The sequence below is a fragment of the Bos indicus x Bos taurus genome, chromosome 28 (genome assembly GCF_003369695.1).
Source record: "Bos indicus x Bos taurus breed Angus x Brahman F1 hybrid chromosome 28, Bos_hybrid_MaternalHap_v2.0, whole genome shotgun sequence".
NCBI lineage: Eukaryota > Metazoa > Chordata > Mammalia > Artiodactyla > Bovidae > Bos > Bos indicus x Bos taurus.
The window spans coordinates 8,713,619-8,730,331 of NC_040103.1; the positions used below are offsets into that span (position 1 = coordinate 8,713,619).

Here is a 16,713-nt window from a genome sequence, read left to right on the forward strand (position 1 = left end):
CAGGTCAGAAAAAAACAGAACTGGACATGGAACAACAGACTGGTTCCAAATAGGAAAAGGAGTATGTCAAGGCTGTATATTATCACCCTGCTTATTTAACTTATATGCAGAGTACATCATGAGAAACCCTGGGCTGGAAGAAGCACAAGTTGGAATTAAGATTGCCAGGAGAAATATCAATAACCTCAGAAATGCAGATGACACTACCCTTATGGCAGAAAGTAAAAGGAACTAAAAAGCCTCTTGATGAAAGTGAAAGAGGAAAGTGAAAAAGGTGACTTAAAGCTCAACATTCAGAAAACGAAGACCATGGCATCTGGTCCCATCACTTCATGGCAAATAGATGGGGAAACAATGGAAACAGTGACAGACTTTATTTTGTGGGGCTCCAAAATCCCTGCAGATGGTAACTGCAGCCATGAAATTAAAAGACGCTTACTCCTTGGAAGGAAAGTTATGACCAACCTAGATAGCATATTCAAAAGCAGAGACATTACTTTGTCAACAAAGGTCCATCTAGTCAAGGCTATGGTTTTTCCAGTGGTCATGTATGGATGTGAGAGTTGGACTATGAAGAAAGCTGAGCGCCAAAGAATTGATGCTTTTGAACTGTGGTGTTGGAAAAGACTCTTGAGAGTCCCTTGGACTGCAAGGAGATCCAACCAGTCCATCCTAAAGGAGACTGGTCCTGGGTGTTCATTGGAAGGACTGATGCTGAGGCTGAAACTCCAATACTTTGGCCACCTCATGCGAAGAACTGACTCATTGGAAAAGACCCTGATGCTGGGATGGATTGGGGGCAGGAGGAGAAGGGGATGACAGACGATGAGATGGCTGGATGGCATCATCAACTCAAGGCACATGAGTTTGGGTGAACTCTGGGAGTTGGTGATGGGCAGGGAGGCCTGGTGTGCTGTGGTTCATGGGGTCGCAAAGAGTTGGACATGACTGAGTGACTGAACTGAACTGAAGTTTGTGGACTCACTTGGAGAAAAAAACCATCCCTTATAACACTAGGGGCTAAATAGGTTTTGCAGATTATTAAACGACTGTCTTTCCATTGTGAATCTGCCTCCTGAGATTAAGTATCTTCATTCAAACAAGATAAAAGGAGACTTTTTTAACAAAAAAAGTTTATTTTCTGCACTAAAATTTATACAGCTGTAAACTTAAGGAGTTATCCAATACTTGTACAAATCTGGGGAACAGTTAAAAAGCACCTTCAATTGTTTCCACAGTTTAAGAATTTACCGTTTAAAAAATTTTTAGAATGAATCTAGCAAAATGAATAAAATAGTTATAAACATTATACAAAAATCATGACAAAACATTTGATATAGAGGGTTGGATATGGAATGATAAATAGAAAAGGAAAGTTAAACTAATTTATGTGGTTGGGCTATATAAAAGACTCATGTGTTCCCCAAACCTTGTGATTCTTGGGGATATAGTTGCTTCTCAAAACAAACTCCAATTATTCAAGGAAAGGCTCTTTCCATTCAGGCTCCTATGTGCTGTAGAAAAGCAGTGTGTGTACAGGGGAGTTCAGGGTACTGAGGTTTGCAGATTAGAAGAGGGATAGCTTCCTTAAGGAGAAAAATAGGGAAATTCTTTCATGTCCATAAGTGTAGAAATGTCCTCTGGCAAAGAACATACCATTTTTTCTTTGGCATTATTTAAGAGCTTTTCTTATTGCTATTGTTAAATCTCCTCCTTTATCCTTCCTCTTGGGTTTTCCATTTCTGCTGTTGATCAATCTCTTCGTGATACTTTTCACAGAGTCTTCTCACTTTTCATTGAGTCTTCTCACTTCCTTAACCCGATCTTCACTGACTCAAATTCCTTATCCTTAGCTTTCAATTCAAAATTTCCATTTTTTTAGGACTTTGGGAAGCAGTCACCGCACCCCGCCTCCAAATACCACTATCTATATATGGTCAGGAGATGTTTTCTAAACAAGCTCTAGAAACATAAATGTGAAATGTGGTGATGGTCCTTTTAATTACACCAATGAGGAACAAACAGTTTGGCCTTCCTGGATTGTGTCTGTGGATGAGACTACAGTGAGCAAGGGCCATGGATAGAGGATGAACAAAAGAGCACAGAGCTCACGATTGATTTCAGATTGGCTCTCATGGGTGGAGGGCAGAGATGAGGGACTTCAGGGGGTCCCCAGTCCCAGCCTGTATGTCAGATGGGTCTCCACGTGGAGGCTGGACACGGGTGCCAGCAGGGGGGCTGTGCTGCCCAAAGAACCAGATGCTAGGATCCAAGTACTTTGGATAAAGAGGAATACTTTGGTAATCTTTGGTATAATTTAAGGCACATCGATAAAATCCCCATCCTCAAACATCTGACTCTGCACCTTGAATTTCTCTGGACACACTTGATTTAAGCCTTTGCCTACCAACAACTACTTCAGAAATGCCAATAACTTATCTGGGAGAGGCTGCTCAGTGTCATCCACCAAATACCCATATATCTTTTGGGCACGGTGAGTTTTGACCAAAAGGCAGGGCTTTCTCACATCCTGCCTTGGGCAGGATGCAGGATGCAGGTGATATAGAACTCAAGGGTTAAATGCTATGAGTATAAACAGGGAAATCAGAGCACCAAGAAAAACTGTGGGAAAGCAAGCTCCCTCCTTCGCTCACAGCCTTGATGTGTCCAGCAGCTGATGGAACAATGGGTGTCTCAAAGTGAGGCTGAGCTCGTGAGGCCACAAGGAAGGGGGGCAGCTCAGGCCATGAGAAGCTCTGCTCACCATGGGGGTATGAAGGTTGGGGCCAGTTTCCAGCACAAGGATGGGGCATATAATCCTCACTCAGGGCTGTATAAGCTAGTCTGAGGGTTAGGGTCAGGGAGACTTTGTGTAGGAGAAGAGGCTTTCCCATTCCAGAAGCTGAGGGCATGTTTTGGGGAACAATGAAGGCAATGCTGTTGGGGCTCAGGCTGGGTTGGACCTGGGCCTGGTGGCCATTCAGCCACCAGGTCAGACAGTTTTCAGTCTGGACCCTTTCAAGAAGGGCGCTGCTGTGAAATACTTTGGAGAGCACACAAGGAACTCTTCATTTCCGCTCGATACAGTCAACTCCCAGGGTGTTGTCAGGGCAACGGCAGGTCCTGCTTCCTGGGGTGGCCAAGCAGAGGTGGGTGCAGCCACCGTTGTTCACTGAGCAGTAGTTGTGACCTGGAAAAGGCAGAAGTAAGCTCAGTGGTTCGATCAGTTGAGAGAGTGACCTCCATACTAGCCCCCTGTTTGGTCTCTGGGAGGCCAAGCTTAGGGGGGGTCCTGGAGAACAAGGAAGCTGTATAGAAAATTTAACTCAGCTTATCTCCTAGCTGTTTCCTCATCATTAAGGATTTGCCAAATGTGCAAAAACCTTGATTCCTGATCTGGGGGATATACAGATTTACCATCGAAGCTATTAGCAGAGCTCAGGGGGGTTTTTCAGGTCTGGTCATAACATGGAGCTGGAATTTTAAAGCAGAATATGCTTTCTATGCAGCTTGGCCGCTTCACTAGGGGGCAAGAGGGAAGCCAGGAAGGAGGGAGCCATAGCATAGACTCTGCAGCCAGGCTGCCTAACTTACCCCCATGTCTGCTGCCACGAGCACTGGAAGTGACCGTGTGACTCTGGGCAAGTGGTTTCAGTATCCTCATTTATAAAGTGGGCAAAATAATAACATCTCCCTCATAGGGCTGCTATGAGGATTAAGTGAACCAGTGGATACAAAGCACGTAGTGACTTTTAATACACGGGATGTACCCAGCTCACAGGAAGTATCACATCCATGTTTGCAATTATTATTGCTATCAATTATTGTTGTTGCTGTCTGGCCAAATGGATGAACTTTTAAAGCAGGAGCGACCCTAACACTGCTTTTCCTCCTTGGAGCCTGAAGACAGCATACTTTTAGACCCACTCCAAGAGTCAATACTTCTCCTCACCCTTATCCACTATCCACTTCATTCCCTAACATTTTCTGTTGATTCATCTGGTTTACCCACTAATTAATGAAGACCCTTGATGGAATGGACTAGGTCTCACCTGCCCTGTGATCAGGGCTACCACAGGCCACATAGGGGGCAGGCAGAGTGTGGGCTCTGAGCCCCAGGGGCCAACCCAGCCCCTGACTACATAGAGCACAGGTGAGTTACCTTCAGGACACTGAGACAGGGCGGAAGTGATGCCATAGAGCCGGGTCTGCTTGTGGGGGTGGAAGGAATCCGTCTCTTTGGAAACAGCGAGATCTACAGCGACCACAGAATTCCTACAAAGGATGGAAAGTTAAAACGCATCTAACAGCAGGATTTCCCTGATGGTCCAGTGGATAAGACTCTTCACTTTCAATGCAGGGGCCGTGGTTTGATCCCTCATGCTATGCGGCATAGCCATACAAACAAAACCCAAAAATATACTAACAAAAAACACATATAATGGCTTGAACTTTTCTCTACAGGGCAACCTCTTTTGTCGCTTGGAGGATAAAGTGAACGCGTTAGTCTCTCGGTCCTGTCTGACTCTTTGTGACCCCATGGACTGTAACCTGCCAGGCTCCTCTGTCCATGGGATTCTCCCAGGCAAGAACACTGGAGTGGGTAGCTATTCTCTTCTCCGGGGGATCTTCCCGACCCTGGGATTGAACCTGGGCCTCCTGCATTGCAGGTGGATTCTTTACCATCTGAGCCACCAGGGAAGCCCTTGGGGGATAAATTGGAGGCCATAAACGGCTTCCCAGGTGGCTCAGACAGTCAAGAATCTGCCTGCCCACGCAGGAGACACAGGAGACGTGGGTTTGATCTCTGGATTGGGAATATCCCCTGGAGGAGGAAATGGCAACCCACTCAAGTATTCTTGCCAGGGAAATCCCATGGACAGAGAAGCCTGGTGGGCTACAGTCTGTGGGGTGGCAAAGAATCAGACAAGACAGCACAGACAGACACAAAAAAAACCCAAACAGATACACTGGCCTTACTTCCTAGCCATCCCTCCCTCTTCCTGAAGCCTGCAATTCTCTGGCTTCTTAAAGAAAGGACGAAGGTCAGCTAGCTCTGCCCTCTGGCTCTAAATCCCAAGCTGGGAAATCCACTTTCTATATTGAAGCTCCTGCCACAGCCGCTTGCTTGGTTTAAGCCTACTTTTCTGCAGGAAAGGTCAAGAAGGAGCTTTGGGAATACTGCAGTTTAAGAATTATAATAAAATAGTGGCATGGAGTAGGCACGGTCTCTCCTAGGGAGAGAAGGGACACACGCAGCAAGTCCCCATTTATGGACTTGAAGCTGCCCATCCAAGAGCATCTAGATGATACATGGCACCCCCTGCTTGCCTAGGGTTACTGCCCTCTCCTTCCTTGCCCTCCTCTCTGACAACCAGAGGGCGAGGCAGAGGGGGCATCTCTGGAGGTGGGAAGGTCAAGCCAAGAAGCTGCTTGGAAAGGGTGTGGCCTCCAGAGAGGGCAGCAGGGCAGGTCCCCCAGCCCCCGCGCTGCAGCAGCTGACGTACGTCTTCCAGTCTGTGTAGTACAGATTCTTCCCGAAGCTCGTAACGGCGAAAGGATACTGCAGCCCTTCAAGAACCTTGCGTCTGCTGGACTGACCAGGCTTCAGGCACTCGGCCCGGTGGGCGCCTGTGTGGGGTGAGAACAAGTCGCCCATTGTTCACACAAGAAATGGCCCCTTTGTGTCCAAAACGAAAAGCAAGGAGGGCAAATGTTACACGCTCAGATCCAAGAGAACACAAGATGTGCTCTTCTAAACTGGGAAGCTGTCTGTTATCCTCCCACGCCCCTCTCACTGCTCAGTCCCACCTCCATCCGGTACCCACACCTGGTTCTGATGGGGAGAAGGGAGCCAGAGCAGAGGAAGAGCACCCCATTTCACCCATTTCTGGAGCAGCCAGGGGCTTAGTAAGAAGGATGCCATCTTCCAGCTTCTGTTCAAATCCCTCCTGCCTGAAGCTCCTCTAGACCTCCCCTCCCTGTTTTCAGAGCCCTTAGAATTGCTAAGCTGCTCCCACTGGGTGAGCAGGTACGCACAGCCGCACATCAGTGGCTGCATTATGACCAACTTAAGGCTTGGGTTTTCACTTAACTGTGCTGCTTTACTTCCTGCATCTCCCGTGGTACCTCACAGAGTCTAGAACAAAGGAGGAACTCAACAGAGACTTGATGGATGATTGACATTCTTTCCCAACTGAGCATCCTGCCCACATCAGGGGCACCCCAAATCTGCCCAGGCAGGAGCACACATCGGGACTGCCTTACTTTATCTTCCTTGGCTTCAAGTCCTGCCTTAGCCCTCCTTGGGGACAAGCAGGAGCTACAAAAATGTAAGTCATGAATTGCTTAATAGGTACCAGGATGAGGACAGGCTCTTGGGGGTCAGCAAACTTTTTCTTAAAGGGCCAGATAGTAACTATTTTAGGTTGTGTGAGCCAAGAGATGAAATCGAGGACATTATATAAGAATTTGCATAAGCTTTTAAAATGTAACATTTAAAAATGTGAAAACCTTTTACAGCTCCCAGGTTATACTAAAACAGGTGGCCAAACCATTTGGCCCAAGGCTGTAGTTTGCTGACCCCTGACCTGGAAGATTGAGAATACTCCCTGGGCTACATCAAGCTGAGGGAAACAGTTTTAGAGCAAAGATATGCAGCTGATGTTTGTGCAGAAAAAAAGCAGTTATCTTCTGCCTTATTCCCCACAATAGCTACTCTTGATAGTACAGTGGGTAACAATGATTATTTGGTAAAAACCGGTAAAAAACCCAGGAGCCAGGCCTGGGGCTTTCCGTCACCTGCATCCACCCAGCAGAGCTGAGACGAGTAGGCATCGAAGGTCAGCCCATTGGGCAAGCCCAGGTCGTCCTGCACCAGGATCCTCCGGTTTGTGCCATCCATGTAGGAAGTTTCAATTTTGGGGTTATCTCTGTTCCAATCCGTCCAATAAAGATTCCTGGAGCAAAAGGAAGTGAAAGGGGAAGAGAAACAATGAAGATGTATGAGAAAAAGTTCACTTAAAGACACTTAAAAAGAACCTATGATAGGGAATTCCCTGGCAGTCCAGGGGTTAGAACTTTGCATTTCCACTGCAGGCGGCATGAGTTCAATACCTGGCCAGGGAATTAAGATCCGGCAGGTCATACAGTGCAACCAAGAAATTTAAAAATAAAATAAAAATTAATGGCTATAAAGGATCTGGAGGTGCCAAGACACATTGCCTTTGTAAAGATCCTTCTATTTGGTTTTTCACTTGAATTGTTCTGTTAATAACAACTTCACTTCCCTTAAATATAACTGACATATCTCAATGAAACAGTTTTTAAAAAATAGAGCACCATAACTGACATAAACACATGTGGATTCTCATATGCTGTCAGCACTCAGGAAGGCACAGCAGACCCAGACGATGAAGCCCAGAAGCAATGCTGGCAGGATAAGTGGTCAAGGCACCTGAAATCAGAGAGGCGGCCAAACAGCCACAGAACAAGAGATGTGGTCTCACGTCAAAGCATCAAGGAGACATGGGCCTAGGGTGTAAGACTCAGAGCCTGCAGTGAGGGAAAGAATGTGCTCACAAAACCCCTAGGGAGGGCCTCCAAGGTGTTCATGCTGGGTTGGGCCCCCGGAAGGAGCCCCAGGGGGACACTGATGCTCCCTTGATATTCTTCTGGGGTTGATACAACTCAAATATTTGATTAACATTCAATCCAAGTGGAAATATCCAATTTCTGAGCCGTCAACTTACAAAGCTCTCGGTAGAAGATTTGAAAGTGGAGCATGGTACTGAGTTCATGATTCCGGTGGATTATAATAAATGTTCTGGCTTCACCTCAGATATCTAGAAGCCACCAACTGTGGCCTCATTCATCCTAAACTCATTCATTTCAGGACAGCAATGCTGGAGTCACAGTCAAACTTTGAGAATATGCACAAGGGCAGATACAAATAGAAGAGACACACACACACAGATTTACACAGAGATACCCTTTCACGGGGGCTTCCCTGGTGGCAAGATCCCATCCCAGTGTCCTTGCCTGGAGAATTCCAAGGACAGAGGAGCCTGGCGGGCTATAGTCCACAGGGTCACACAGAGCTGGACACGACTGAAGCAACTTAGCATGCACGCACCCTCTCACGGAATCTGTTACGATGCCTCTGGGATTCACCAAGTCAGTCTCAAACAGCACCCGGCGCTGGGTCCCATCTAGCTTCGCAACTTCGATCCGATCCAGTTGAGAATCCGTCCAGAAGATGTTGCGCCCAAGGTGGTCAAGAGCAATGCCTTCGGGGCTGCCAAGATCTAGAAGTAAACACCAAACATTACTGATTTTTTTTTTAAACGAGTAAGATGAGGTTTTTCTGATTACTCAGCGCTTTTTCATCTGGCATCCAACCCTTGCACTTTGAGAAAACCAATGGGAGTGTTAAATGCTTGTTAAGATAAACAACACTTAGTGACAAACGTTACGGTGCTACTCATTCCCTTGATGGACGTCCATATGGCGAATGGACGGATGTGTACCATACTGGGAACCCAACCCATACGGATGCTGCAGCTGTGGCCCTGCCTTCAAGGAGCCCACGGCCAATCACAATTCAGACTGAGTTCCAGGCTCTGTGGGAGCATGGAGCAGGAACACTGGACTTAGCCTGGGGAGACCAAGGAACACTTCCTGGGGCAGGCAATACCTCATAAGGCTGGCTACTGCAGGAACAACAGGACGTTCTCAGGCAAAGATCCTGGTCAAGGTTTTCCAAGTAGTGAGACCAGCACACTGATATAAAGGAAGAATGGATAAGGCTTGAAGTATACAATGTCATTCTGTGTGGCTGGAGACCCCGAGGGTGGAGAGTGGCCAGAGATGAAGTTAGGATGCATGTGTTAACAAGCTTAGAGCTTATCTCTTATGTAAAGGGAAGGCACAGGAAGATCTAAAGATGGGGAATGGGACAGACTTATCTTATTCATTAACGGGGGAAAATAGGTCATTGCCGAGAAATAATATATGCAAGAAATCACAGCTGTTATTACTTTCATACAAGTGTTAAGAGTACAAAGAAGGGGTATCAGTGATTGCAAATAACACCCCAGAAGTCTTTACTAGGCTCTAAGTAACTGATTTTCAAGCCAGGGGTTACCACAGTATAAGCTGACTGCAATGGGAGCCTTTAGCACCCACCAAACCTAATCAGGAGTTCAAGATTGCAATGGTTTCCTGACTATAAATACAACCAAAGGGTTTTACTGGGGTCACCTTGGACTCTTCCCCTCTGCTGATTATGGAGGTGAAGGTCATTTAGTATGGCTGGAAGTGGTAACAGGAAGGGGAAGAGCCAAGGATGAAGCTACCCTGCCCCAGGGACTTGGTATGAAACCAGCCCTGCAACACTGTGTTCTTTCATCAATAGCGAAGCAGTCCCAACCCTCAGCCCCCTCCGTATCAGCTTTCACTAAACTCCTACGATGATCATGACTATGAATGATGGAAACACCCAAGCCCCCCTGAAGGACTCCCACCAGAGAAAGCTTATTAAGAGTTAGAAACAATTGTTTCTAATTCTAAACAAGGTCTTTATTATTCCAACCCAAAGCAAAGATTTATAAAGTATAACAAACTGGTTCCAAATGGGGAAAGGACAACATCAAGGATGTATATTGTCACCCTGTTTATTTAAACTTATATATGCAGAGAACATCATGAGAAATGCCGGGCTGGATGAAGCACAGGCTGGAATCAAGATTGCCAGGAGAAATAGCAATAACCTGAGATATGCAGATGACACCACCCTTATGGCAGAAAGCGAAGAAGAACTAAAGAGCCTCTTAATGAAAGAAGAGAGTGAAAATGCTGGTTTAAAACTCAACATTCAGAAAACAAAGATCATGGCATCTGGTCCCATCACTTCATGGCAAATAGATGGGGAAACAATGGAAACAGTGACAGACTTTATTTTGTGGGGCTCCAAAATCCCTGCAGATGGTGACTGCAGCCATGAAATTAAAAGACACTTGCTCCTTGGAAGAAAAGCTATGACCAACCTAGACAGCATAATAAAAAGCAGAGACATTACTTTGCTAACAAAGCTCCATCTAGTCAAAGCTATGGTTTTTCCAGTAGTCATGTACGGATGAGAGAGTTGGACTATAAAGAAAGCTGAGTGCCAAAGAACTGATGCTTTTGAACTGTGGTGTTGGAGAAGACTCTTGAGAGTTCTTTGGACAGCAAGCAGATCCAACCGGTCCATCCTAAAGGAAATAGGTCCTGAATATTCATTGGAAGGACTGATGCTGAAGATGAAGCTCTAATATTTTGGCCACCTGATGCAAAGAACTGACTCATTTGAAAGACCCTGAAGCTGGGAAAGATTGAAGGTGGGAGGAGAAGGGCATGACAGAGGATGAGATGGTTGGATGGCATCACTGACTCAATGGACATGAGTTTGGGTAAGCTCCGGGAGTTGGTGATGGACAGGGAAGCCTGGTGTGCTGCAGTCCATGGGTCACAAAGAGTCGGACACAACTGAGCGACTGAACCAACTGAAAATATTTCCCACATCCTTGGAGGCAAAGGGACAATGAGACTGACTTCCAAAGACCCCTTCAGACCTTCAGACAAAATCAGAAGAAATCATTCTAGGGTATATTTGGAACGAGTACATCCTGTCTGAGAGGCACGGGCTATTCAGACATGGTGGGACCAGGGAAGACTGTTTAACAAGAGTATCTTTACAAGTTCCGGGAAGGAACTCCATGCCAATTGTCTTTTTAGAAACAGCCTGGTCTTGACGTCAAACCCAAGAGCAACCAGAACTCCTCCCCCAACCAGAAAAAAACTTCTTTAAAGGCTAAGGAGCCAAAAGGAAAGGCCTGGAAAACCTCATCCTTTACTGTGAGTCAGGGCAAGATGGGAAAATTGCAGGGCTATATATTCCACACTGATTATATCAAAAGGAAACAGATGATGATACTTATTAAAGATATCTGGCTAGGACTTTAACTCAAGGAAAAACAGAGAAGCCCGGGATTCAGACATTATGAAATTAGGAAGAAAAAGAAAAGATACCCACTACCATTTTCACTCGCTAGGAAAATACCATGATGAGAATGTAAGTGGAAGCTTCTTTCTCTTTTTTGAAATTAAAAGGACAATGTATTCCTAGTGATCTTTCTTCTACAAAGATCACATTCTGATTTAATTCTGTATTTTCACAGTGGGCTTTTGTCTGGAATGTTTCTTACTGGTCTTAAAGCTTTCTTGGATCATTATCAGTTCCAAAAACAACAGGAAATAGCAAACGATGACCTACTCCCCACTTCCTGTGGGTTTTGAAGTCAAATTACAGATAATAGAAACAACATTTTCAACAGCATTAAGATGCAAAAAGCATTCTATTCATTAAAGCAAGCCATGAAAACTAGCAGACATTATTTAAATAGCACGTTGGCTTCCAGAAAAGTATTTGAGGTCTGTGTCCATAGTTGACCTGTGTAACTCAACCTCAGCTTAATTCCTGCTATATTATCTGTTATGAAGGAGCCAAGGAAGGAAAAATATATCCCAGGGGCTGTTCCACAGGCACAAGGGCCCTTCTGACATTATCAAAAGTTGTTAGAGAGACGTTAAATTAGAAAAGCTACACCTAGCCCTTGGAAGAAAAGCTATGACAAACCTAGACAGAGTATTAAAAAACAGAGACATGACTTTGCTGACAAAGGTTCGTCTAGTCAAGGCTTTGGTTTTTCCAGGAGTCATATTCAGATGTGAGCGTTGGACCATAAAGAGGGCTGAGTGCCAAAGAACTGATACTTTTGAATTGTGGTGCTGGAGAGGACTCTTGAGAGTTCTTTGGACTGCAAGGAGATCAAACCAGCCAATCCTAAAGGACATCAACCTGAATATTCACTGGAAGGACTGATGCTGAAGCTGAAGCTCCAAAACTTAAGCCACTTGATGCTAAAAGCAGACTCATTGGAAAAGACCCTGATGCTGGGAAAGACTGAAGGCAGGAAGAGAAGGGGATGACAGAGAATGAGATGGTTGGATGGCATCACTGACTCAATGGACATGAGTTTGAGCAAACTCCAGGAGATGGTAAGGGACAGGGAGGCCTGGCATGCTGCAGTCCATGGGGTTGCAAAGAGTCAGACACAACTTGGCAACTGAACAATAACACTCAGCCCCAAGCATCAGTAAAAAGAAATACCAAAGAGGCTCAAATATTTTAAAGATGTATCTTTGCTTTTTCCCCCAAGCCAGGAAGTCCTTAAAGATGTACCTTTGAGTGTTTTGCAGAGAAAACAAGATGATTTTACATAGCACATCTCATTGGCAAGGCAATGTTTTTTGACTGAAAATATCTGCAAGGCAGCTGGTTAAGTCACAGACTGAACAATGTGCAATATTTGACCTTTTCAGTAGAGGAGAATTTTTACAGGTCCTTGGACTTTTTGTCATAATGGACTTGAATTTTGATAAAACATACTCATTTAAAATAGTCTTGACTTGTTGACTGTAGGCATTAAAATAGTAGAGTCCTTGGCTTAAATTGGCACCCATAAGTTAAGGAATTGAGGTTAAATGTTGAGGGGTAGGCTGTGCCAAAGTGTCATGTGGTTTACCATTAGTGATGCAACAGAAACAGAAATATCTGTAAAAGTTCAGCCTAATTTGCTGTACTCCTCTGGCAATCTGAGCAAGGTCCAGTGAGGGTGAGATGGAATAGAGGAGACCCACCCCACCATGAGGTTACAGGTTGAAGTGATAACCCTTCAAATTGAAAACTGTCTTGGGAATAGACTCACCTCTCAGGGACAGTATTTGCCAATATGCTTGTGACCCTCCCATCTTTATGATTTTTCTGTTTATTGCCTCATGGACCACCCCAAGGGGCAGACAGTCTGAGAATCAACTCGAGGCTCAGCAGCCAGAGGGAGATGCATATATCCAACCCAGATGGTTGAGTTTAGCCTTTATTATTCCTTAAAACTGGCTACATACACTTTCAGAGACAGGCATGGACACTTACCCTGTTTTAATTTTATTTCAGCAACACATCCCAGCTAAGATGTTCATGATTTAGTGATGAGTCCTTGGAGGACTATTCAGAGAAGGCTAGAAAGGGTGATGTTTGGGCCCGAGAACCCAACCCATCTCCAATCACCATATCCTGCAAGTAACCATACACCGCATGACTCTGCTCTCTCCCCCAAGAGCCACGTGGGCTACTAAAAGCAAAACCCAGAATGATGCTTGCTTGCCCACCTTGTCGAACGATGGTGGCTGGCTCTCCGCCATGCAGACTGGCTCTCCCGATGGAAGGTTGACTGATGTCGGTCCAGTAAACCATCTTGTCCACACAGTCGAAGGCCAGTCCGATGATGACTTTACCCTGGAAGTGTAGACCAGTGGTGAGAGGGTCCCTCTACTCGCGCCTCATGATAGTAGGGATCTTTCATGTGCTTACAGGCACTTGGACACCCTTCAAAATGAAGTGTCTTCGAGTCTTTTGTCCATTTTTAAAATTAAATTATCGAGTGGCAGGAGTTTTTTATAAACTTCAGATAAAAACCCGTTGTCATATAAGTATGTATATGTATGGGGCTTCCCAGGTGGCGCTGGTGGTAAAGAACCCATCTGCCAATGCAGGAGACGTAAAAGACATGGGTTTGATCCCTGGGTCAGGAAGACGCCCTGGAGGAGGGCATGGCAACCTGGTTCAGTTTCTCTCAGCAAATAGCACGTTTTCATTTTCTTAAATGATGTTTTTTGGGAGCAAAAGTTTTAAATTTTTGTAAAGTCCAATTTATTATTCTTTTATGGATAATGCTTTTTGTATATTATCTAAGAAACCTTTGACAAACTGAAGATCATAAAAAAGAAATAAAACACATAAATATTGGAAAGGAAGAAGTAAAATGATTCTATTTTAAGACAATATGATTATTTATGTAGAAACTCCTGGGGAATCTATACTAATATTTTAATTAATAATTGAATCTAGCAAGATTTCAGAATCCAAGATCAACATAAAACTGTATTTCAACATACCAGCAAGAAGTAGAATTTTAAGATAATAATGTTTATAATAGCAACAAAACCAAAATATTTTAGGCTGAATACTATAAAACATTGCATATGAAAATTAAAGAAGATGCAAATAAATGAAGAGATGTTAGTTTAATGGATCATGAGATTTAACACTGCTAAGATATCAATTCTCCCTAATCAAGAATTAAAGATCCAATGCTATCCATATCAAAATCCCAGAAGGCTTTTCTTTCTTTCCTTTTTTTAAAGTAGAAACTTACAAGTTCACTCTAAAATATATATGGAAACATAAGTAAAGCCCCTGGACACCACAGAAGTGGAAGACCAGGAAGATGTTTTAGGAGAGAACCAGTTATCAACCAACACTTCCCCTTTAGAGGTCAGGTCATAAAGGACACAGAGACCCTTACCTTACACCATATACAAAAATAAGCTCAAAATGAATCAGAAACCCAAATTTAACAATTAAAACAATAAATTTCTTAGAAGAAAACACGGTTGAAAGCCTCATAGTGTTTGATTTGGCAATAATTTCTTGGCTATGACATCAAAAGCAAAAAATAGATAAATTGGATCTTATCAAAATGGAAAACTTTTGTTCAGTAAAAGATACAGTCAACAAAGTGAAAAGGTAACCAACTCATGGAAGGTGAGGAAATATTTGCAAGTCATGTATCTGATGAGGGGTTGATAAAATATATGAAGAACTCCTATAGCTCAGTAACAACAACAAAATAACCCAACCAAAAAATGAGCAAAGGATATGAATAGATATTTTTCCAAAGAAGATATATAAGTGGCCCTTAAGCACATGAAAAGATGCTAACAAAGGTCCATCTAGTCAAAGCTATGGTTTTTCCAATAGTCATGTATGGATGTGAGAGTTGGACTATAAAGAAAGCTGAGCACCAAAGAATTGATGCTTTTGAACTGTGGTGTTGGAGAAGACTCTTGAGAGTCCCTTGGACTGCAAGGAGCTCCAACCAGTCCATCCTAAAGGAAATAGGTCCTGAATACTCATTGGAAGGACTGATGCTGAAGCTGAAACTCCAATACTCTGGCCACCTGATACAAAGAAGTGACTCATTGGAAAAGACTCTGACGCTGGGAAAGATTGAAGGCGGGAGGAGAAGGGGATGACAGAGGATGAGATGGTTGGATGGCATCACCGACTCAATGGACATGAGTTTGAGTAAGCTCTGAGAGTTGGTGATGGACAGGGAGGCCTGGCGTCTCCGGTCCATGGGGTTGCAAAGAGTCGGACAGGACTGAGCAACTGAACTGAACTGACCTGAACATCTCATTCACAATCCTTGTGAATGTGAAGTGAAAGTCACTCAGTCGTGTCCAACTCTTTGTGACCCCATGGATTATATAGTCCATGGAATTCTCCAGGTCAGAATCCTGGAGTGGGTAGCCTTTCCCTTCTCCAGGGGATCTTCCCAACCCAGGGATCGAACCCAGGTCTCCCACGTTGCAGGAGGATTCTTTACCAGCTGAGCTACAAGGGAAGCCCAATAATACTGGAGGGGGTAGCCTATCCTTTCTCCAGGGGATCTTCCTGATCCAGGAATTGAACTGGGGTCTCCTGCATTGCAGATGCATTCTTTACCAACTAGAGAAATGCAAATCAAAATCACAAAATACCACTTCACACATATTAGTATGGCTACAATTAAAAAAATAATAATAATGTGTTAGCAAAGTAGCAGGGAAATTTGGAATTTTTGTGCTCTGGTCGTGGGAATGCAAAATGGTGCAGTTGCTAAGGAAAACAGTATGGCAGTTCCTCAAAAAATTAAAAATAGAATTACCATGTAATTCCATGTCTGGTTTATTTCCAAAAGAAGTGAAAGTAAGGACTTGAACAGATGTTTGTAAACCCATGTTTACAGAAACATTAATCACAACAGTCAAAAAGCAGAAGCAGCCCAAGTTCTCCACTGATGAACAGATAAACAAAATATGAAATATCCATATGATGGAATATTACTCAGTCATAAAAAGGAAGGAAATTCTGACACATGTCACAATATGGATGAAATCTGAAGATATTATGTTAAGTGAAGTAAGCCAGTTACAAGAGACCAAACACTGCATGACTCCACTTAGAGGAGTTTCCCTAGAACAGGCTAATTCATAGAGATAGAAAGTAGAATGAGGTTGCAGAAGACTGCTGGAGGAGGAGGGAGCATTAGTGAATGGATCCAGAGTTTCAGTTTGGGATGATGGATGGTGATGACGGTGGGATTTAATGCCACTGAACGGTGGCATTAGGTACAGTTAATCTAAAATACCTAGGTGGTAAAAACAGATAGCTAGATGGATGTATCCATAAATGGATAAATGATTGATAGATAGATAATAGATAGGAAAGACACAGTGAATATTGTTTCAGCACCTTCCCCTCCATGGATCACATCTCAGTTTCCTGCTTCTCACAGCCTCATTTGACATTTAAGCCTCTCCCCTGTGTGTTGGGGGAATGGCTTTCCCGACTCCTACTACCTGGGAGTGTGTGCTGGTGGATATAAGAGAAGAACAATGATTGACCCTTGAGGGATTTGTGCTTCAGTGAGGTAATAGGAAATCATAAAGATCACTTATGCATTCCTTCAGTAAATACTTCTCAAGTGCCAAACACTGTTTGGGGTCTGG

At 44.1% G+C, this 16,713-nt stretch overlaps 1 protein-coding gene across 2 annotated transcripts in view; it reads right to left on the reverse strand.

Annotated features, from left to right (window-relative positions):
* Positions 1 to 1,113: 1,113 nt before the first annotated feature.
* NID1 (nidogen 1) overlaps positions 1,114 to 16,713 on the reverse strand; it is a 97,109-nt gene continuing 81,509 nt past the window's right edge. For both annotated transcript variants that reach the window (XM_027531125.1, XM_027531124.1), the window contains exons 15-20: positions 13,270 to 13,396; positions 8,135 to 8,306; positions 6,802 to 6,959; positions 5,508 to 5,631; positions 4,163 to 4,275; positions 1,114 to 3,190 (exon numbers count right to left, since the gene is read on the reverse strand). In XM_027531125.1, coding sequence (XP_027386926.1) covers positions 3,069 to 3,190; positions 4,163 to 4,275; positions 5,508 to 5,631; positions 6,802 to 6,959; positions 8,135 to 8,306; positions 13,270 to 13,396 — 816 coding nt within the window. In that variant the 3' untranslated portion in view covers positions 1,114 to 3,068. The remainder of the gene's footprint in view (positions 3,191 to 4,162; positions 4,276 to 5,507; positions 5,632 to 6,801; positions 6,960 to 8,134; positions 8,307 to 13,269; positions 13,397 to 16,713) is intronic.